Source organism: Haemorhous mexicanus, chromosome 5, assembly GCF_027477595.1.
Source record: "Haemorhous mexicanus isolate bHaeMex1 chromosome 5, bHaeMex1.pri, whole genome shotgun sequence".
Classification (NCBI taxonomy): Eukaryota; Metazoa; Chordata; class Aves; order Passeriformes; family Fringillidae; genus Haemorhous; species Haemorhous mexicanus.
This window is the reverse complement of record NC_082345.1, coordinates 5,533,761-5,557,907: the sequence shown is the minus strand read 5'-3', so window position 1 is coordinate 5,557,907 and position 24,147 is coordinate 5,533,761. Positions and strand designations below refer to the sequence as shown.

The following is a 24,147-nucleotide window of genomic DNA, read 5'->3' as shown; positions in this document are numbered from 1 at the left end:
ATATTCAGATAAAGAAAAAAATAAAACATGCCCAAAGAAAGGCAATTCTAAACTGCTGCAGTCTTTTCTTCTCAAAAGGCCTTGTTAGCCTAAGAGCTCATAGTTCTAGCAGTGTCTTAGAAAAAATAATTAAAAATTGAGGAATCCAAATGTTTGCAACCACCATAGTCAGAGGTGATCTACCAACCCCAAACCACCTTTTTGGTATCATGCACAGACCTGGCTGCATAGAGACACTGCCAGCTGATACAGAGCTGCTAAAAACCCACAGTGCCAAAAGGCAGGGATGAAGTTTTCAGTATTTCATGAGAATCCTCCAGGTTTCCATGACACTCCAACTGTATTTCTGGATAAAGCCTTTCCTGAGACAGGTACTGCCTGTTCAGGTTGCAGTAGAAAGGGACATGGGTCAGTTGTACACTCCAGTATGACCCCAAGCTCAGTCTCCAATTCTCAAATGCACCTGAAAAAGCAGATCCTGTCCTCTGAGATGGAAACCTAGACAAGAAGTTTGGCTTCATTTCTCCACAGATTTATCTCACTACTTTTCCTCTTCTGCTCATTGTCATAAAACTCAGGGCTTGTTTCTGAGCTTGTTCCATCTTCTTACTACTGTTCTTGGTAAGCAGGATAGACTTTAAAACAGCACCTCCATTCTTTAGCAACAACTTTTCTTCACTCCACAAAAGGCAAGTTTATGCCTTCTGAATAATCCCAGAAATCCCTTACAGTGCAATACAGTGAGAGAAATCCAATTCTGCCAGCATTACTTGGTGTAGATGTAGAAGAGAGGGCAGTGAAAAGAAACCCTGAATTACCTCAATCCCTGTCTGCTTTAAGATAAGCCTCAGCTTGTCAAACATAATGCCAATAGTACAGTTTTTGTAAGCACCCAGAGTTAAGAGATATTGTAAAAAACATGCCTTTAATTTCTGTTAATTGCTCTGACAAGTAATAAATAAGAATGCTTTTAAAACTTCAACTCACCTTTTTGTAAATAAAATATTTGCCCCATAACTAGAAAATCTATTATCCAGACAGCTTGAGCTGCTTAAGGATTATTTCTACCCACCAATTACAGAAGTTCTACATGTCAAATGAGGTCTTAACTATGTGTCCTCATCGTCTTTAAATTGCACTCTCAGATAATCCAACATCACAGACACCAATTATGCATGTATTTAGTTTCAAACTCTTGTGTAGATTGCAGTATCTTCCATACCAGTTCATTCCAAAATAATACCAATTAACTCAGCAGAATCCTATCAATTATAAAGGCTACATAAATTATGAAGGTTACAGATTAGAATTTGCTGCTATCTTTAAAGTCTGTTTTTCCTGGTATCTGATCAACACTTTCATTTCACTGAATCTGCAAGAATCATGAACTAACAACATGCAACCAGTGTGACTTGCTGTCTACCAGTTACTTAATGTAGGGAAAATCCAGCAGTTTCTTGGGGTTATTTCTTTATGTGAAAGAAAGTAGCTCTTGACTTTTTTTTTTCCCCCAACCTCTTTAGAGCCTTTCCCAAGAAATGGCAGCAAATCCCCCCTACCCTTGCATGGGGCAGGAGCAACTGTTTGACTCATTACAACTCTAAAGTAATTGAATTGAATAATTACAAAGTAATTGAAACCTGCAGCGAGACTGACACTGAAGAACTTTCACAGATGAGGCTACTGAGTTGTGCCTACAGCAGTGCCCACAGTAAAGAAGATTGAATAATCATTCATGGATTACAGTTTGTGTTCTCTGCACCCACAGAAGAAATGCCTCCTCAGCAACAACTGTGGATTCCTAAACTGTAGTAAACTGGCACTTCAGCAGCAGATGCTAATAAAAATATACATAAAAATCCTTTCCATCATTTATTCTAAATGATTTAAAACCTCATGTGTCTTCTGCCAAGTGTAAAAAACATTTCTGAGTCATACAAACTAAATCTATAGCCCATGGTGCAGTAAAATGAAATCAGCATATAGGAGGGATTATCCATTTTTATTTTCTTTAGAAATGGATCAACGAAATTACTGTGCTCCAGGAACACACTTAAAAAAAATTACACCAGGTAGCATTTCCCTTAACAAATTTTCACATTGCTTATAATTATGCAGATTGGACCTGGAATAATAGAAAGATGAATCCAGTGTCACCCCAGAGTTCTGTGACAGCCAAGCACATTCACAAACCGCCCCCCCCCCCCCCCCCCCCCCCCCAATTCCTCAAACACCTGCAGAATCCCATTTCTACATCTAGCTAAAAATATTCTTGTCAAAATAGAAAAAGATTTTCCTACAAAAATTTCGGGGGAAGTCATGACACTTCTTCTAAATTGCTTTCCAGACAACTAAGTACAATGATCAGTCTTCCCGAAATCTCCTTTTCCAAGATTTCAGCCGGAATTTGATGTTCCTAAAAATAGTCCAACATTGCCACCATGTGGTCAGGGACGGGCGCGCTCCCCGGGACAGCTGCGCAGGACGGCTCAGGGAAAAGCAGGGACAAATACCTCGGCAATGAGTAACCACGCTGCAAGTGAAAAAGGAAACTGCATCCTGAGAACTGAGTCCTTATGCCGGGAAACCAACTCTAAGTACGGACCAGGGTAAGAAAAATAATTTAAGATATTTTGCGATTAATTCTTCAGCGTTGTGACGCTCCCCTCGCTAAAGGCACAATCCATTTCTGCTCACTTTTTCTCAGTACAACACGTATTTGCCAACAAGGAGAATCTAAGTGTATGCAAAATACCTAAGACCATTCATTTCTTCAAACATAATCATACTTGAAAATTTCAAAATCTTCTTCCTGCAGTTCAGGAAGCCGTGGAAATTGATTTAAGAGATGATCTTTCACATAGGCTTTTTCATTGCTGCCTTCCTCACGCTGAAGAGATATGCTTCATAAATAATGTTCAAGAAGTTGTCATCATTCTGAAAGACAAAACAGGTAATTGTTAGCAGGATAACTGGAGTAAAGAGATTAAAAGGTTATTTCATTTTATGGACCTGATACTTTTTAGTCTTACTCTTTTTTATAAAAGGGAACAATAGCAAAGCCCTTTCCTTCACCGAAGATCTGTTTTATTTCCCATGACTGCACCTCAGTAAGGAGCAATGAGTGCACAGAAAGAAGATTTTCTAAACTCACAGTGCATTTAAATTGAGTCCAGTATTGTTGCATAACTCAGTGACAATACTGAAGTTACAGCCCTGCTATTTCTCTTCTTTGCCCTCATTTACCTAGAGACTTCCTTAGTTGTATCCTCTATCACGTCAGGGATAATTCCAAGCATGTCTGAAGGAATAATGAAACACTCTGGATTGTGATCCTACACCAAAATCCTACCTGGGAAAATCTTTGCCTCTTGTTTAGCTCTTTTAGGCTTAATGCTCCCTAAGGGATGCTGTCCTTTTGCTCTGATGCTTAACTTTTTCCTTCTGAAGAACATTTTGCAAGAATGAGTCAGCCCACATTAAGAAAGAATGTTATAAGTAGCTCACATAAACATATGAGGATAATTACAATCAAGATAATATTTAAGGAAAATTAGGTGCATCCAAGATTGTAGTTTTATATAATGGAAAATGACAGCTAACAAATTGGCAGTGAATAATTTTGAGGTAACTCAGTTAATCCTAACTACCACCAAGAATAGCAGGGTTAAATATATATTTTACAAGTACAAAGTTACAGAGGGTAACCCCCTATTTTCCTTGACTACTTTTTCCTCTTTAACTTCATGTATGGTTTTAATAGTATCCAGACACCCAAAGTATGTAAAGGCAAGATAATGTGATATTTTTTTAATCCCAAAATAAAAGTACAGGGAAAAATGAGAAAGCCCTCCAGCTTGTTAAAGATACTATTTATTTTCTGAATTTGTCACGTAAATAAAATTTAAAGAAACTTACAATAATGACTTTTAATTTTATTCCAAAGCCATACAGGCACATAGTTTTGACCTACAAACTGGATGAGTTTCTCTGCCCCTTGTGTTCTGCAGCCAGGTTTTTAGTTACGTAATCTCTCCTCAACTTTTACTCTTCAGATATTACACACAGCAAGTTAAGGAAAAAAAAAAATCATAATTATGCATCATGCCAAAGCAGTAAAGAATCATCTTATACATAACATTGTTATGCTTTGTCACAATTAAACCTGAAAAGCTGCAAGAAATTTTTTAAATGTAATTTTCTATTTCAAATGCTAAACTGAATTAACATACATTCATGTTATCTAGCCCACATTTTAAAGTTGCTCACACTCATCCTGCAGTTTTAATCTCCCATCTGAATTCCTTTTACTGCTTATACACATCTCTGAAATATTTGGCAGCTAGGATAATCACCCATTATTTATCCTTGGCTAAAAATATAATAGAGGTCTCTCTGGCTCAGAGGCTGACCTTACAAAGCTTTCAGTCATCTTTGTTCTTTTCCACCAAATTTATTACCTTTCCTGAACCCCAAATCAGATGTATTAATCAAAATGCAGTTGAGCCAGCAGTGTGCAAGGAGAGCCTATCACATCATCCTGGCACAATAGCCCAACTTCCAATATTTATTTAATTATTCATTTTGCCTTTAGTCAGACACAACAATTACAGGGTGCTTGTATCCAAGTGGGCAGCAGGATTTTAAGCCAAGTGGGAGAACTCCTGGCACTGTACCTGGATGAGGTGTAGAAGTGTCTCCTGCAGCTGCATCTTGGTGATGGAGGTGCTGCTGGGCACGGCTGCCTCTGGGGCTGGCAGGGGCAGGAGCAGGCTGCCCGAGCCGGGCTCGGGGTTCGCCGCTGCCAGGCGCCCGCTCTCGGCAGCTTTGGGCGGAGCAGGCGTGGCCTGGGTGAACACCATGGGGGACATCAGCAGGGTGGGGCTCACGGTGGCAGGAATGCGCTGAGGGGAGATGACCTGTCCAGATAAAAACACAGGCATTAGGTAAAACTGTCTGCTTCATTCTGCAGGAATGGAGCTGGTGAGAACTGCAGAGATTGGCAGTGGGCACAGGCTGCTGGAGATCAGTACTGTGATGGACAACTCCAGCTCAACACCACCTCGAGGATCTAGTTCCAGATGAAAAGGTCTTCCATCCAATTTGAGATTTTGCAGACATGGATTGAAGTGTTATAAATCTATCTGATAGGCAAATGATCTTAGGACAACAGCATTTTATTACAGGAATCAGACTACTATTAAATATCAGCACTTAGGGAATGCAGCTGTAAAGTCTTCCACAGGGACAGCAAGTCAGGAAGTTTGAGAACATGACCCATGCAAATATCACTGTTAAAGACTAACCTCTGTGTTTCAGTCATATTTTCTGGAAAAATCCCCTTGTCCAGGATTTTGCTCCTGGGAAGCTGAGAAGCCTCAGAGAAAAAGGAAAACAATTATCTGATTTGCTTCTCCTGTGTTTTGCTGCTTTGGAATGTGGTTGGAGATTGTTTATCCAACAGGTGGGTGGTTGATTGGTTTCATGTGAATTGTTTTGACTTAATGGCCAATCAAGGTCATGCTGTGTAAAGGCTCTGGAAAGAGTCACGAGTTTTCATTATTATCTTTTAGCCTTCTGTAAGTATCTTTTCTGTATTCTTTAGTACAGTTTAGTATAGTATTCTTTTATATAATATAATAAAATAATAAATTAGCCTTCTAAGAACATGGAGACAGATTCATCACTCCCTTCTTTGTCTGGGCACCTTGCAAATACAATACCCCTGTACCTAACACTAGAAAATATTTTCCAATTATGACTTTCAAATTACTTTATAAATATATATATATGTGTGTATTTTACCTTCTCATTTTACTTAAGGAGAGAGAAAACAAAACCATAGATTCAGTGATTTAGGTAAAGATCCATAGTGAGCTCATGGCACTGCCAGAAACAGAACAGACACACAACCAACTGACAAAATCAAAGTAGCCCTCAAAGAGAACCTTGGTGCTGCAGCAGTTCCCTCAGTATCCTAACCACACTAATCTGCACACCTGCCAAATAATTTTTACCTTCAAATTTTGCAGTGAATCTTGGATCTGTAAATCATACAGGATTAGCAAATACTATCAGATATAATATTAGCAAATACTATTATATGTAATATACAACATAATAGAAAGTTAATTCATTCAGCTTGCAGACATCAGATCTCTCTCCAGGTAATTCCAGTAATAAATCTTACCCTAATCAGCCATCTTCTTGCTGTTCAAGTATCCAATCTTTTTAAAGTCCATACAAAGGAATTGATACAAGCTCACCAAAGCTCCTCCCTTTTGGACTGGAGCACAATTTATTGCTACCATATTAAGGTGAAAGGCTACTGAATCACTTCAGTCTGTGTCCTGGATTACATTTCAATTTTGAAGAAAAATTAAGGTTAAGAAACTAGAACTGAGGTTGATCTAGGTATGCAAACCCACACAGATTAGCATTAAAGAACAATCACATTTTTGTAGCTTGTCTTTCTCCTAGTTATCATTGTTCTACCCAAGACATTTCTGAACAATTTTTATGAGACCAAGATAAAAAGAGAAATAGAAACAAAGAGGACTGAGATTTTGGGCTGTTTTATGGAAAATTTAAGGAAGCAGAAAGGCTTCCAAAAGTCTCGCTTTTTTCTCCCAAAATTTACCCAGTTAGGTAAATATTGTGTCTGTTTCTCAAACACAGAGTACTATAAAACTCTAGACTACAGCTTTCTTCTAACCCCACAGTATGTAATCAAAACAGCAATGACCAGGTCTGTGTTCCAAGCCTCTGACTGAGCAGAGTTATTACAAACTGACTGAAGGTTTGCACACCTATGCTTGAAAAACAACATTCATTTTAGAAGAAAACTTGTGAGTCCAAACTGACATCCCTCTGTAGAGTGAGACCTTCAGACTCTGCACAGATCTTGTCCTGCCTGTGGAACACCAACTACCCCCAGATACTCATCCCAGTGCTTCTGCTCTCCTCATCCACACTGCTGCAGCAACTTCTCTTTAATTTACCTCCAGCAAAATTGGCAGGGCTTGCTTAAACAAGATGATTCTTCCTAATGTGACTTCAAGAATGCATATACAAAACTGCTCTACAAGGGCAGAAACCTCCTGCAAAGGGAAGGTTGAGAGCAGCTGGAGGAGATACAGTGTCCCACTAACAGAGCTTAATCTACAGCAGACTCTGTCAGCCCCAGATAACACAGCCTTCCAAATCCAAAGATATTTTTCTCATTTGCCCAAGGCAAACAAGCAAAACCTGAGACAAACTGTGCCCTTAATAATACACAGCTCCTCCTGACAAGCACATGTTGTGGTTTAAGAGACACATGAAGACACAAGAAAACACACTTTGTCTTTGGATAGAAAGGTCTGTTAGGTAGGACATGCCAAGCGTATGGAAACTGTATGGAATGAGCAATATTGCCATCTGCTGGTGACACAGCCGACATCCACAGGGTCATGCAGAACTTCAAACACTGTGTCAGAAGAAGAATAGAGTCTTTTTTCAGTGCATAGCATTATGTCTGTCCTTAATGTTACAATGTATTTTTTGCCAACAGCACAAGCTCAAAGCTTCTGCCATTGAATAAACCTTTACGTAAAAAACATGGATTGTTTGGGGTTTGTTTTAAAAATAAAGCAAAATTTTCATTTGAGATTCAGCTCAGATCACCTTGAGTCACTGGGACAGCTGACACCCTAGAAAACAAGATGCTGATCTTGTGCAATTCCTGTAACACCATTCTTTTGCAGAAGGCACTGTAAATGCTCTGTAGGGACACTGACAGCCTTTGGACCAATCTTTTAGCTTTGAGTAACTTCTCACCAGTCATAACAGCCCTTCCAAAATACTGTTGATCAACTTCAGACCCACAGAAACTGAGCTGCTTCTTCATCCATTATCTCCAGCTGTCAGGTCAACACTTAAATCTCTGAGTCACTAATAACAGAGTAGGAGTCTGCCATCAGCTGTGCAGCAATGAAGGAAGAACAAGAAAAATGTGCAGAATAACTGGTGCAGTATCAAACATCCTTTCCCTGAAGCCCAAAAGCTCACTAAGATATCAGATGGGTGCTCTTTGTGGCTGTTGGCAGCTGGATGACACCAGAGCTGGCAAATTCACGTAACACCACAAACCAAGGAGTGCACTGGGTCTCCTGCAATGCAAACTGGCACCTTCTGTGGCTTCCTGTGTGAACAGAATCCCAGGTGGAGCAAGTGCTCCTCTGGAACATCAGCACCCAGTGTGTGCTGTGCACCTGAACAGTTTTCAGAGGCATTGCTTAAAACTGAGAACATAATTCTAAGAATGGTTCAGGAACTTTAAAGGCAGTTAATCAAAACAAAGCCGGCTACAAGGCTAACTTTGCTTTGTCTTTCAAGTTTAATTTAGAATATTTTAATTGATGTGTAACTACAGAAGCTGAAATTGCTTTTTGATACAAGTTTAATGCACCTATTTGCATTATAGAATTGCTGAAACTGCAGTCAGGACAATAGAGAAGCAGTGCTGTGATGCTCACACCACACACACTGGGGTTTCATGCACATACTCAGAAGATGTAAGTAACATTATGTACAAAATACAGTGTTGATGGAACAATGCTCCAAGAAATGTGAAAAACAATCTGCAAGATACGTGGTCTTCTGAAGAAATGATAAATTTGTGTCTGGGTTATTGTAAGCACTTTTAAAACCATAATTCTGATTAACATAAACACTTAAGCATGCATGTATCTATAATCAGGATAACACATCCCTTACACTAAACATACCCCTAAAAGCCCACTGTAGATTAATGCTTTTTTATTGTCTCTTAAGCACACGTTACTCACTGTCTGCATAAGCAATATTTCACAAAACAGGGCTGGCACCAGACCAGGCTGAATGCTTCCAAGTATTATTCTTTGGCTTTTGCTTTTTTTCCTTTTTTTCTTTTCTTTTCCCATTTTTTTGATTACTGGTCTCTTCCTTTTCATGTGGGAGATCACAGTTCTTGTACCATATGGAGTTGCAGCAGAAGCCAATTTAAACTTGGACTTGTAATGTGTCAGATGTGGAAAGGACTATTGCTTACATTTTCTTAGTGCTGCTGATGGATTTAGGGTGTTCCTTTAATCTGATTTTTTCCAACAACAGACACTGCTCAGATATCTCTCTATTCCTGTCAGACTTTTGCTTTTTCTGTATGCTGATGCATAGTAGGAGAGGCAATACCAAAAGACAAATAATTACACAGAACAAACCTTTTGCTGCACTTGTTGTCAGAATCTGCTTTGATCAATTTTGCATGAGCATGTGCAGATATATTTGTGCCAATTCAATTTCACTCAAATATCTACTCTGCAGGCATGGCAGCACTTGAAGCCTCTGGTCTACTGCAAGGATAATATTATAAAAAGATTAATGTTGGTTTTAAAAGTTGTTTATCTTCCAGGTTGTTTTTCAAAAGCAGGCATGTTTTGTGTGGCTAATTCATGGCTTCCAAAGGAACAGAGTCCTTCCATCATTTTTAGCCTCCCTGCTTTTACTTTTGTGGCAATCTGCTGCACATGAAAGAGGCCATTCCTCCCAGACTGCAGAGCTTTAGGTGTCCTAAGCAATAATTAGTGACACTTTTGTTATCATTTTTAGTCTATGCATTAAATCTCCAAATTTAATGCATCTGATGTGTTGATAGCAGCTGTGGCAGCCTGGGAAGCCACTCCTCAACAGCCTGAGTCTCCTTGTTCTGCTCACAGCCCTGCAAAGGAAGACTGAGAATCTCAGTTGCTGCCTTTTTTTTTTAAGGCAAACTTGCAGCAATAATCACAGTGAATGAGCTTTGTTCCAGAGAAGACTTTTCTTTTCTCACAAGCTGCTGTTCTATCCGTACTCAAGCAGTAAAACTGTTGCAATTGCATTAGACCCGACCTCAGGAATTGCCTGCCTTTCCATATTGCAACTAATACTGGCACCACTGTCTTTTTCATAAATACAAAATTAAAGTCATTTGCCATAGCAGCATCTGTAGGGATTTTTCATCTGAAAAATCTATCAGCATATTTCCTTATTTTTTATTCATGCATACTGACTTACAATGTAGAGCCTGGACTTGCCTCATTTTACTTTTACCTTCATTATGTCCTCCCTCATGCTATCAGTACATGTACCAGTGAATCACACAATTTCTTACATTTAAAGCAGGCAAGTTCCGTTCCCAGTGAAAACAAATCAATTTGTTTGACTTTGGATCCTCCTTTTATTCTTTAGCTCTCCACCGGAAAGTCAGAGTTACCATCTGCAAGCAACTGATTCTGAATAATTTCAATGACTAATCCCCAAAAAACTCTTTCATACAGATTCAAATCCTACTGCATTAATTAAAAGAACAAAAAAAATGATGGCTATTTGCTGTATCAAATTAATATTCCTCCCACTTCTCTCATGGAATTAGAAAACTTGACCTGTCACAAACTTAGTGACAGATGTGGCTCTTTTGTTATTAAATGACTCTTTCAGCCTCTTCATGTATAGAAGAACTTTCTAGCATGTTGAAATGTCCTGTAGTCTTTCAATCAGGTTTTGACAGAATTAGAAAAATAGAATAAAAGAGAAAAACAGAATAAAAAAGAAAAAGTATAAACAGGAATACAAGAATGGAATAGAAAAGCAGCTTTTCAGCTTTACACTGGAAAGGGGAATACTTGGCATCAGTAACATCAGACTCCAGTACCCCACAGCCTATCCCCAAAAAAGGAAGCTGAAAAGGGCTTAGATACATTCCCAGACAGGACATGTGAAGACAGTCTAGTGTAGAAAATCCTACAGAAAATGAAGTTGTTAAAGACAGTAGTTGCTTTAGGTGGGACATTTTGTAATTGCACATGTTGCTTTTCTGAAGAACATAAAAATATACTCAGAGAGACACGGTCTCTTAACACCTCCTGAATTTTTAAAGACACCAATCTGACTTCAAGGATCAAAATAAACAGAATTTTTTGATATCATTCAGGCACAAGACCTTTTTCAAAATAATACACAGCAAATTAAAGAAAAATAGCTAATGAATATCTAGAAGTAGCAGGTGTGGTACAAGATAACTAACTGACCAATATACAAATACTTCTAAAAGCTGCTGTTTAGCAACTGGCATACAAAAGAATGCACATCTACACAGAGAAAGCTATGACTAATTTTGCAGAAAATAATTATTAAACCCAAAACATTACACTGAGTAGCAAGCAATTACACAAAACAGCCCAAGTATGGCAAGTGAAAACTAGGTGACTTTTCAATAACCCAGCACTGCAGTATTTGTGGTCATCATTGATGTGTAAGAGATGTGGCCTTCAGGATTTACAATATCACATCTTGGTAAATCAGAACTTACTCGATGTTGGGAAACTATCACCTGCAAAATGAATCATGTGCAACATGCAGCAGGACAACAAAGCCAAGTCTAACCTCAGAAAACATCAAGTTTAAAAGACCGCTGGATTTGTATTTATTTATGATGAAGAAGTTTCCCATTTACCTGGAAGAGAGTGCTCTGTTTTCTGACCTCAGAAAACATCAAGTTTAAAAGACTGCTGGATTTGTATTTATTTATGAAGTTTCCCATTTACCTGGAAGAGAGTGCTCTGTTTTTCTGTGCCTGGAGCCTTTTCTATCCAGGAATCCAGTGGTTTCAGGGTGTTGCTGCTCTGGGTAACAACTGGGAACTTAGCTGCCAACGTTGGTCTGCTGGATACATGGAGCTGCTGTTCTTGTTGCACTATCTGGAGTTTTTTCAATAATTCTTGAGGTGAAATCACCCCAGAATTGGCCGCTTGATTGCCAGAGAGAGGAAGTGGCTGTCTGGGAAGTTTGGATTGTTCTTTACCAAGTGTCTGAGCCTCTAAAGTCTGGCCTGGTAGGGACCCATTGAAATACACCAGAGGGGGCTGGCTCATGTTGCTTACTGGCGCTGCTGGTGCTCCAACAGGAGCAGGAGTCCTGCTGAACACGGAAGCTGTCGAGTTCACAGGTCCTGTGGCACTGGGCTCCATTTTAGCCACCGCCCCGGACTGACTTTGCAATTTCTGCAGCAGGCTCTGAGTGCCAGCAGTGTCCTGAGCTCCGTGAGCCGTGGTGATGCCGTGGGAAGTCACGGGCTGGAAGAGGCCTGTGAAAGTCTCCCCCACGGGGGGGATGCTGCCATTTTCACAGAGACGGCTCTCGGGGAACTCGGCGAGGGGGTGGAGCTCCGTGCCCCGCACCATGAGCTTCTGGATGGCGGGGCACAGCTGCTTCTCGGCGCTGGGGGAGTGCCTGCTGGGCTCCTCGTAGGACAGCGAGCGAACCACACCCTGCCTGACTGGGAGGCTCTCCTGGAGCTGCTTTGGGAGCGCTTCGGAGCCATCTGCCTTGTCCTGCTTGCCAAACAGGGCTGTCAAAGACAGGTGCTGGGGTTCAGGATCCGCGTTCTGCGAGGGGACAAAGGAAAAGAGTCAACACGGCTCCCTCGGGCAGGAGTTACGTTAAGTGGTGACAATATTTAGCCAGCAGAATTCAATGAAAAGCTGAGAAAGCTGCTATGCTCTTTTTTCCCCAAGAGATTTTTAATAGTTTTGTCACATAGGAAGGGCAAGAAGAGTGTTGTCAAGCTGCTAATGTGGGAGAAAAATCAGCGAATCTGAGACATAGCAGTGGCTTTGCTTTAAATAACATGAAAGAGCATCTTCTTTTACAGCCATCAGTACAATATTAGTAAGAGACAGAAATCTGCCTGTGTATGAAGTAGAGCCACTTCTTGTGCATCTGCTGGTCATAGCTGAATTCAATTTTTAGGATTTTGCACTGTGATTTGGCTTGAAGATATACCAAGAGACTTTTCTTTATTTCAATGGTTTCCCCTGGGGAAAAAAAAAAAAACCCAAAAACAAAACTAAAACCCACAAAAAGTGTGGTCCAGCAGTTGACTAGATCAGCTTGTGATCAAAACAGCACCTGAAATTTGAAAGACCAATATTTCTTTGTTGCATCAGCAGAGTATGTCTGTAGTTTGTGTGTTTCCCCAACATACAGTGGGGCTTAGGGTGCTTTTACAAACCAGATTAGTTGTGCTTGAAAATCATTCCTTACAATGGTTCCATCTCAAATTCTTGCAGTGACCTCAAATCAGTGTTCCTGTTGCTCAGTGCAGCAGCAGCAGTCAGAAAACACCACAGAATTTACCTTGCTCTGCTGGGAGATTCGCTGCTGCTGATTCTCACTGGGCTTCACTGGAATGGGTTTGATTAGGTTGGGGTTGCTATAGATTGCAGAGGAACTGGTTATTTGTTTTGGCTCTGAGCAGGTCTTACACTGCAACAGAAAAAAAGGATTTCTTAGTATGTGTGACAATGTATTTTCCCCTAGTTCCCAACCACAGTAAAATACAGACATAACCAGGTATTCAATAACCAAAAGTAATAACTGCAACACTGATGATGAAGTATAATGCTATTAGAAGAACTGTAGCAACTGCAACCTAATTTTCTAAAACCACAAGACATATGTAAAACTGAACACTTGATTCCAAGATTTCCCTGGTATAAGACTTCCCTCTAATTTAAATCTCAGTTCTCTTTTTGGCATTGTGCTTTTACTGCACTTCAAAAACATAAAATACTTTTTAAAAGCACCTTAAAAAGCAAGCAACAGACATGCTTTTCCTGCATCCAACAGGCAGCTAGAAGAAGTTTAGATCCATGAAGGATTAATGTGCCCATAAAGATAATTTAAAATGCTTTTGTCAAAAAGTAGAATAATAACTCTAAACTCTTTTACATAAATCTTCACATGGTAGGAACTTGCAGGATGCATATACATGTACAGAAAAGCAATTAAAGATTTAATCAATATGTAGAATAAGTAGGATTTCTTATTATGAAAAAGATGGGCAGAGACAGATTACTAAAAGTGATCAGGGACAAAAAATGTCATGTGGAGAGAGAAGGGCATGACTTAATTCAGAAAAAAACCACATAAAATGCTCCATGATAGAGAAAATGTAAATGGAAAAGGCAAATGTGAATAAGATGCTATATATAAAAATATAGTCAATGAAACTAAAAAAGCATTGGGTATACATGAAACACTACTGTCAGTAGAAAAGAAGACAATCTCTTTGAAGACCTTGTCACTTGATACAGTTGAAACCAAGAAACTGGAAAGATTTTTAAAATAATTATTTAACAAGAAGTTAATTCTATTAACTATTAATTCTTCTATTAATTCTAACCCCACTCTTAAACATACAGAGGTGATCACTTAACCCATTTCTGACAATAAACAAATAAACAAAACCAAGATGGTTCCAGAGTTGCCCAGTAAACCAGAACTGGAGTTCTTGGGGGGACTTAAGGGGCTTTAGTAGATCCTCAACACCTTCAATTGTTTGTCAGATTAGACAGACCCTGGACCAAACCTGCACGTCAGTAAGATTAAATAGCTTCCCCCCCCCCCCAAATAATTCTCTTTCTAATGATTCTGCCTTTTCTTCAATGTATCTTCTTTTCATTGCTATTTTTCAGCCCAACCTTTTGGGCAAAAAGCGCATAAACTTTTTCTTTAACACTATGGATAACATCCTCTTGAATATTTCTCAGTGAGTTCTGCAGAATTTAAATAATAGCCTTATTTCCTCAGGATATTTTAATAGGCTGAATTCCTCAGAAACCTTAAGTACCTTAGATTCCACTGTCATATCCTGCATAATCACAGAACTAAGCCTATAAAAATGAGGTGAGAAGCAGTAGTGTTTAACAGAGTCATCACTATATGAGCATATTTTAGACCAAATTCCTCAGCCAAATGAGCATCAGTACACACAAGAATGACATTGACCTGACTTGGTATCATTGCTGTGACTTGATAACAAGGCTAGTAGGTTGCTATCAAACACAGAAGCACATGGAAGAGAAAAGAAGTCTGTGATGATTCCAGAGGCATCTGTAACTATTGGAGCTCAGAATTCAAAGCCATTTTGGCAGATGGGGAGCACAGCCTTGCTGTTGAGTAAGTTGGGAGCACTAGCATGGCAATTCAAGCAATTGTCAGTTAGACAGGTAAAAAAGATATCAGATGCTATTATCTACAAACAGCAAAAAGCAGCATGAAAGAAATCCCACCATGCTCTGTAGCAAGAGAACCAGAGAACATCTGGCAACTCCTACACCTTGGTCACAGGTCTGTCCTTTAGTCACGTGTCCTGTTCAAAGCTCTGCTGCTACAAAAGACTGCAAAGTAATCAAAAAGGTTCTGAGATCAAGCCAAAGAAAGGCTCAGCAACACTGGAACAAAACTAGACACATATAGTCCGTGTGGATCAAAAAGACCAAGAAAGTCACTGAGGGAATTTTGGCAAGTTTGGTAGTCAGAGATATTCAAAGCAAACAACTGCTTTGTGTTGTGAGATTGATACTCTACCTGTACAGTATGAAGCTGGAAATGCAAAATGCTGAGAGAGGAACTGTGCAGCACAGAGTTCAACCCAGAGCTTGGGCTGCAGTACAAGACAAGGCACAATGGTTAAGGAGAAACCCATTTTGTCATGCTTTGTTCTGCACCCTTGCAACTCTTCAACTGGTTTTCTCCCTGGCTGTCAGTGAGGCCAGTTTTTTTTACCAGAGGGTCAAGAGAAGGCAAGTGTGTAAGAATCAGATTTTAAAAAAATAACTCAGTGGTTTAGCATCTTAAAGCTCCATCAATTCAAAAAGGAAGGGGAAGCTGTGTATTTTATTTTGCATGTAATGTAATCTCCAAATGTATAACATAATTTGGGAATAAGGAACTTCAAAATTAGTTACGTTCTTAAAAATTGAGTAAAATTCCTTAAAATTTTGAAGATTGATGCTCTTATTCTGCAGCCTCCAACACTTTAAAACACTCTTCACTGAATAAACACAGAATTCAAAGAAGAGAAGAACATATTTCATAACTAATTTCAGCACATCAGACTGTAAGTAATAAAACATACACTGACAAGAAAGTGGATGTCATAAACCAGTCAAAAAGCATGACTGCTCTGAAACATATTGACATTAAATAGAAAAATGGTTGTCATTGCCTTTATTTATCACACTCTTTAGAAATTTATATTACTAGCAATACAAGAAATCATACACATCCTGTTCATAAGAGGTCAGGCATTCCTAGCACTCATGTCCCAGATGAGGAGGAAGTTTTTATGTTATTTTTTATGTCCTTGGCAATCCCTTAAATGCAGAAAGATTAAAGTAAGAAGCAAATCTGCGAAAAATTCTAAAGGGAAAAGAGTGCTAAAAGCTATTATTTAAACAGCAGAATTTCCTCTCCTTTGTCTTGATTTCTGTGTGCTAATGCAGAAATGGAAGGCAACATCTTTTAGATTTATCACCCTCTTTTCACAGAATCTGAAGACAGCCTAATATTTTCCAGTTTTCCATTTACAGTATTTTTAAGGTTATCTAATGAAAACCCTTTAAACATTTCAGAACATCTCAAATCATATTCTCTGATGCCAGGATTAGATAATGATTCAGTATTAAATAATGGGGAAAATACCAGGTTTTGGAAGTGTTTGTCCACTATAACACATTAAATCTCTATTACAGAAAATACAAAGGCCCCAAGCTTCAACAGAAACTAGACACAGTAAAAAAAGGCTCCATTTCACCCTAGCTCAAATAGTTTGCTATGATATTTCTGAGGATTTTATTAGTAGCTACATTTCAGAAAAATAAACACAAGAAATGTAAGGAGATAAAAAGTTAAGATATATGTACATTTCCAGACTCTTATGGAACACTTAGGAGCTCTATTATTGCATGACAGCACATAAGCAATACAGGAAACAGCAGCAGGAACCTGCAGGCTCTGTAACAATTTGCAGCTTATATATGGATAGTTAAAATTATTAGATTTTTATTCCCCAAAGTAAAACGTTTTTGATTGCTCAATAATAGAGAACATTATTAGTCCATTAGTTACTTCTTTATTTAGAAGCCTCAGAAGACCAAAGCAGCCCACGGGCTGAAATCATACTACATTTCAACCTTTTCATTTCCTTCCATAAGTGCCTGAAAGGAGCTAACAACCACAATTAAAAAAATCAGTAAAAGTATCCTGAACCAAGTCCTTTGTACAAACCACAGAAACTATCACCAGGTAAATACTTCACCCAGAAAGAGGGCACAGCTTGCAGGTGCTCCTCAACAGGCACAAGAGCTCTAAGGGTCAGAATGAAAGGTAATTTATACTTGCTGTGAACCTCTGCTATTCAACAAATAGTCATATCCACATTCTCCTTCCAGAACTTGTTATTGACAGCATTAATTTCTTTTGAATTTGTAGCAAATTCTGTCAAAGTTTTTTTTACCAGCCACTTCTACACAAAATGAGAGAGCACACTGTCCAAAATCACTTTGAGTAGAACTATTCAAAACCCAAAATCAAACCTTTTATGTTTCATAATGTAAAGTGGGAGCAAGTCTCACCTTGGTATACTCATCTTTGGCCTTAGTAAGCATCCTTAGGATATCCACCTCTTTGTTATTAGCAGAATTCATGATCATGGGGGACACCCCTGTTCCTGTGCCCTGCTGTGCTTTGAATTGTTCCTGCTGAGTTAGGCTGAAAAGTGGAGGATACATGAGAAAAAAAGTACAAATAAATATAAAAACCACAATTACTGTACAATACTTAATTGAAACTCAAATATTTGTCTTTCCCTGTCTACGTTAAAATGTGCAGTAAAAAAAATCGCTATTAAAAGATCTCTAGAAAATCATCATTTGACATAAGATTAATTTTCTCCAATCTCGACTACACTAGACCATAGAATAAAATTTCCATAACTGAGTCACAATTTCTATACCCAGAAGGAGCAGGGAATTTATAGTGTTATTCAGTTCTGCTGGTGGTGGAGGATGGCAAACACACACACAAATCAGGCATTAAGTACTAGCAAATGACCAATTTCCTGCCCCAGCTGTTTTATTATTATTGTAGAATGCTGAGAATTAAAACACACAGCCAATTGGCTGAGCAACAGGGTATTTTTTATCTATATGAAATACTGCTATTATAAACCACTACACATGGTTTACATTTGCATGAATCCTCTGAAAACTAGGTTTTATTGTAGTAAATTACCAGTTTGAGAGCACCTAATCACCACCAACTGAAACTTGAGCTAGTTAACTAAAATGAGCTGTCAAAAACCTGGGTTTCCTAGGGTTCATTGTTTATTTCTGTAAATTCATCCCCATCAATTATTTCTTGGGTCACAGCTGACTCATTTTAGAGCTGTAGGATATACAGCAAAACCAACAAACCCCACTGAACAAAACCCCACCACTGTCCCAGTCTGTGTTTCACACTGTTTTGTCACTGCAAAATGAAAAGCAGCAGGTATTACTTAAAAAAAAGGATATATGGAGGAAAGATGACTACCTTCCCATCCAGTATTTTATCACAAATCCTTTCTGCCCTATATACCACAGGCAGCTGGAACAACCAATCACTGCCTGTTCCTACCCAGGTCCTTTACTACATCCTCCACATTACAGCTCTAAAAAAATGTAGATTGCATATGTTGATAAAATCTGTATGACTTCAGCTCCCTTGCTCTCCAAGCAAACATGAAAACCTGCAGGACATACTCCTTAAAAAAAGGGTCCCAGCAAACAATGCAGAAGAATGAGCCCTGTCCATCCTGGAAATGAAAAGAGAAGAGTGATACTGAAAAAAGCTACCCATATGACATTCTTAGGTTAAAATCTGAGAACACAGTTCTGTGTGAAATCTTCACCTCTGGCTGGACTGCAAAATTAAAGTTTAACATTTAGAAAAGCATTTTTATGTGCATCAAAGCAATTACTTTAAAGCTAATTGAAGTCTTGCTTTAAATGCCAAAAACAAAGTGAATTTTCTATCTATTGCTAAGAAATGAGGAAGCAGGAATTCAGCCATGCTGTACAAGCAGGACAAAACCCACAGCAATTGTATTAATACAGCATAACCTCATGATATCTTGCACTTACATTGAAATAAGGAAATAAAAAAGAAATGTAACAATATTAAAAAATAAAATCTTCCCAAATTGAAAGATATATTAAACCCCCAAAGAATACAATTCTTCAAAATAGGTCTCTGAGTCATCAGGAAATAAAGCATATCAACTGGTACACTCTGATGTAGCTGGAGAGCTGCACTACAAATTAGGAAAAATTACTGCAATACAGTGACTTATTTATGATTTTATGAAATGCAGGCTTGACACTTGCAACAAAGTTTGTAAATTTAAAGTAGAAAGGCATAATAATCCTAAAAACATAAAATGTGCATGTATGTACCAAAAAACATACATAAAAAAAGCACAGAAGTCTTGTTTACCCATCACTTACTTTTTCATGAGCTCTGCAATTCTTTGGCATTCTTCCTTATCATAAAACCAAATCCCATATATGGACACTGTAAATGCACATCAAACACAAACTGTGAGCATCTTCTCAAACAGCAATTCTTCCTGGTAGATATTTAAATGTGACCTGTAAATTAATCTTAAAATTTATTTTCATCTTATGTTTTCCCCATCTAGAAACACGAAACGACACCTCAGATCCTATAAAATCAAAAAAGATCAAAGGCACATCTCTAGGCATTTAAATTACAAGCTCTTAAATATTCAATTAAGGCAAAGGTATTTGATCCTTTTCTTCAGAACACTAAACCAGTGGGGGTTTTCTTTAAAATCTTTTTCTCTGTCCTTTATTTCAGTTGTCATATCGATTTGACTGCACTACCAGCATGCTGCAGGGAGCATTGCATGCATATGGAAGTAGGAAAATCTGTTTAGTTTTCAAACAATGTTCAGGTCTGTCTTACAGAACATCAGAGCTGGTGGAGCAGGATGAACATCTCCACCTCTCTGGAGATTTGCTATAGTTCTGCCCATTGTTTTCTACAGAGATCCTGGGTTTTCTCCTCCTTCCCTCTCTACCCTACTGCAGACAAGAGTTGCCTCTTAACCTTACCAGGAATTGGCAGTTCCTAGCATGTCTTCCAGCATTTCATTTTAAAATGGATTTCATTTGAAATGGGTTGAGAACCTGTTCAAAAACAATTGCAACACTGACCCTGATGATGTAATAATTCCTACTATTAGGAGAGTCCAAAAGCAATAACCCTTCAATTCCACAGAGCCAAACCCATGGCATATGAAGTGTACCTTGGCTTTGTTAACATTTGGAAAGAAAATGAATGTACAGCTGCTTGCAAGACATGAGTATATTATTTTCTCCATTCCCCCCAAATTTAAAGCTGTGTGTTTTCTTCTATAGAACTAAAAATGGTCCCAGCTGTTTAATACACAGTACATTGGCAAAAAGTCTAAAATATCTCACAAATCAGACATCCTGTAGACATACAAAAATTAACTTGTAAAATATGTGCTGTCCTTTTTATGATTATTGAAAAGTGAGATGATTTCTATTATTCACCTAAAAAAGGCAAACAACATAATATGTACCAGTGGTTCTACAAATGTGCAACTTAAGAGCTGAACTGCACAAGTAATCTCAGTTTTTTAAACAGAAAGATTAAAACATGCATTTCAAATCCACATTAATATTCTAGCATATTCCAATGGGTGTTTAATAATAAACAGTGGATCTCTAGAAAAGTGTGCGAACAACTCATAAGGTTCCAGAACACTGACCTGTTATGCAAAATTCCACATCCTTCTGATGAAACACCTCTGAAAATTTGTCCAAATCACAAGTAACTCCATATTCTTCAATGCAACAGCACAGCAAGCAGACTGAGAATCCCAGACAAACCAAATTTGTTTTAATCAAGATTCTTATTCTTTATAAAAGAATCTCCAATGGAGAAGAGTATTGATGAAATTTTGGCCATCTGCTCCATCTTCCCAAATTTCTTTTATGTCTGCCACAGCTGGTGGCACCATCAATTATGCAGCACAGGTTGGACACCTTCACCTTTGGCCAACAGAACAGACATGTCACAGACTATTGATGAATATCTAATAAATCTGAAAGCTGACAGTCCCTTGGAAATGCCAAACTGCCTCTGGCCTTTTGAAGCTGCAAGACTCAAACTGGCTTGCTTCTGCTGGTGATTTACCTCAACTCAGAGACAAACACAAGTAAACTGATAACCAGAATAATGACAGATTTCAGATTTTACAGAGCTACAACTAATATTTTGAAATACAATTCCAACAACTACAAACCTATTTGGGCCACAGAATAAGGGCACTGAGTCTGTGCCACCACACCAAACCACACCACCACCCAACAATATATCCCATCTTAACTCCAGTTTTAAGTTAAGATACTGCAGATCCAGAGACCTTTAGCCTAGAGCTTAGCTGAACTTCAACCCACCCACATTTACTTTCTCCCGTTGGTTAAATGGTATTTCCAGCCCAAATTAGGAAGCACAGCTGAAAGCAAGCTAAGACCAAAACCCAACATCCTCTGAGCTTAGAGCTCACCCACTCAGTGGTGAAATCTTTCAGAAGTGGACAGTCCTACTTTTCTTCCTTCCACACTGCTCCCATCTGTCCAGAGCAGATGAACACTTGAAATATACTGAGAAACAATCTCTGAGCTTGTGGCAGCACAACACACCCTGAACTCTTCTATGCATGTGAGAATGAGGGACCAGTGAGAACACAACAACTTGTGGAAATCTGAGATACCTGAAGTAACCAAGGCATAAATTCACACTACAGTATTATATTCTCCGATATTCTGTATTTAAGAGAAAAAAGTGTAGAGAGTAGTAGTAAGAATGAACATTGATGGCCTCCATCTTGATTAATGATGAAGACAAAATGAAAAAAAAAAAAAAAATCTTATTTGTGTGGCAACACATTAAACCCCACAACCAGAATGAGAACCTAAACTGATAACAACCTGTGACTGTCAGGGAACCTGGCACACACACAGACACACAATACAATTTCACTGTAAGCTTTCTAGCAGCATGAAAACACTGCCTGTTTTATCAGGATTAAACATAAACAGATTACTTTTATCTGCCTTCCCACTCTGTCAGACTGTTTGACAAAATAGAATTCCACATCTAAGTATCATGTGTAGAGTGGTAATTTCATGTTAAAAATGAATCATGAAACATCAGAGACACAAAGGAAATTTTTCTACTGCCAAACAGAGGAGGAAATATTAAGACACTTCAGGCCCAGCCTCAACCATAAAGTTATGTAAGAAGAGATTATTGTAAAAACCAGAAAAAAATAAAATCAAAGTCAAGTAATGAATTGATGACATTAAAAGGAAAAAAAGTGCTACAATTACAATGTTGTTAACAAGATTACACAAACCTATAACATAATACAGCTATGAAATCAAGAAGATCCAATTAATATTGAATGGGAAGCTAAATAAATTACTTAAATAAACTGACTGAAATTATTAATTATTAAGGATATCAGTCTTTGGAATTTTTAGAATTTATAAAAGGCAGGCCACTCATAAATCAAAATGAAAAATTTTACCCAAATCTGTGAAGCTCCTTTAATAGCTCAGTGACTGAATTTCAAGAAGGGCACTATTTAAGTTTGAAATCACGACTTCAGAGCCAATTTGAAAGCTTCCGCCTTACAATTTTCATTTTTTTGGCTACGGATTTCTCCTGTCCTCACAAACACTAGAACACTTGATACTATTTATATGCAGAAGCTGACAGCTGCTATCTTCCAGAATTATAGATAACAATTTTTAACCTCTCAATATTTGAAACATTAATTTAGTTATTACGATAATACAGAATTTCTTATCAACTTCAATCATTCGTGTTAAGTATTCTATTAAAAAGAAAGGCATTTTCTAGGATTACTTTTTTTCTCTTCATTATTCCAGTGATTAGATTTTTGTCTTCTGGATAGACATTTCCATTATGAAAGCTTTTGTTTCAGTGTACCTGTAACATGTGACTTAAAAGCTATTCCCCCACAGACTGCATAAAGTCTTCAAGCTTGGTAAAAATGGATACAGAAATAACTACTGACTAGAGATTCCCCTGTACCTAGGAACTGTTTTATACTTGCTGGTATTCAAAATAAATAAATAAACCCCAAGTCTGAAATTTTTGTGTTTTATTCTTGATTCCATGCTTTTTAAGGTATTTTGCTCTATGCATAGTCTAGACTCTTGCTCCTGAATATGTAAATCCACACTTGGCTATGTTAAAAAGAAGTTTCTGTATCCATGTCTTGCAAGGCAGGGAGGCACCTTTACGTTGCTATGTTTAGGAGTGCAATGAGGGAGAAATATAAAAAACCTGAGCACAGACAGCTGCACACTATCCTGGAAAGCTGAATTCCATCCCAGAGATGTTATGCAATGATACACAAGCTGTGAAATGTTATCTGAAGTGGCTGCACTGGCTGTGTGTGCTTCATTTCCCAGTGTCTGAGTCAAGATCCTAGACCTGGGTGCAAGACTTGAGTGTGTGGCCTGCAAAAACGCCAATCACCCCAATCCAAATCTGTAAGAAGTGTTTTTGAACACATGAATAATAAATACACTGGAAAAGGAAAAATTTGGCTTGAGTAATTAAAGTCAGACACTTCATTCTAATTGTAACTACTCTGCCCTAGGATCCCAATTGGTGAAATGGGAAGAATAATGTTTCTAATCTGAGCAAGGTAAAACAGTTCTCTTTGTTCATGAGTTACCAGCTTTTATAGTGATGATTACTGGAGAAAACAACATGAAAACTCAATAATTCTGACTCTAGTGCAGAACTCTAGTGGCATATAACAAAGGCCATGCATGAGTAATGAGGAAAAAGCCAGAATACTGAGTAGCCTCTCGATGTGAACACCACTCCAACTGTTTGACAGCTGAAACAAAGTCCTTATTGCAAAAGAAGAAAACCACACAATATAAAAGTCCATAAACAGAGAGATTGCACAACCAGCCTTAACTCTGATATTTCCTAGTGTAGGAGTCTTAAAGTTCTTTTAGCTCTAAGCAAGCTTTAAGTTCTTTCAAACACAGAATCAAAATTTTGCTCTTTAGATACTTAAACCCAAACACTAGAAAAAGATTTCAGTTTTATACCACATTGATAGAAATGTGGCTTATCAACAGGACTGGGATTTTTGGGCCTCTT

General features: G+C 38.2%; 1 protein-coding gene across 3 annotated transcripts in view; it reads right to left on the bottom strand.

Moving 5' to 3' along the window:
• Positions 1-1,983: 1,983 nt before the first annotated feature.
• The window catches only part of DCP1B (decapping mRNA 1B), a 40,068-nt gene continuing 17,904 nt past the window's right edge, over positions 1,984-24,147 (bottom strand). For all 3 annotated transcript variants that reach the window (XM_059848107.1, XM_059848108.1, XM_059848109.1), the window contains 6 exons: positions 19,386-19,452; positions 17,475-17,610; positions 13,192-13,320; positions 11,601-12,440; positions 4,677-4,919; positions 1,984-2,937 (listed from right to left, as the gene is read on the bottom strand). In XM_059848107.1, coding sequence (XP_059704090.1) covers positions 2,857-2,937; positions 4,677-4,919; positions 11,601-12,440; positions 13,192-13,320; positions 17,475-17,610; positions 19,386-19,452 — 1,496 coding nt within the window. In that variant the 3' untranslated portion in view covers positions 1,984-2,856. The remainder of the gene's footprint in view (positions 2,938-4,676; positions 4,920-11,600; positions 12,441-13,191; positions 13,321-17,474; positions 17,611-19,385; positions 19,453-24,147) is intronic.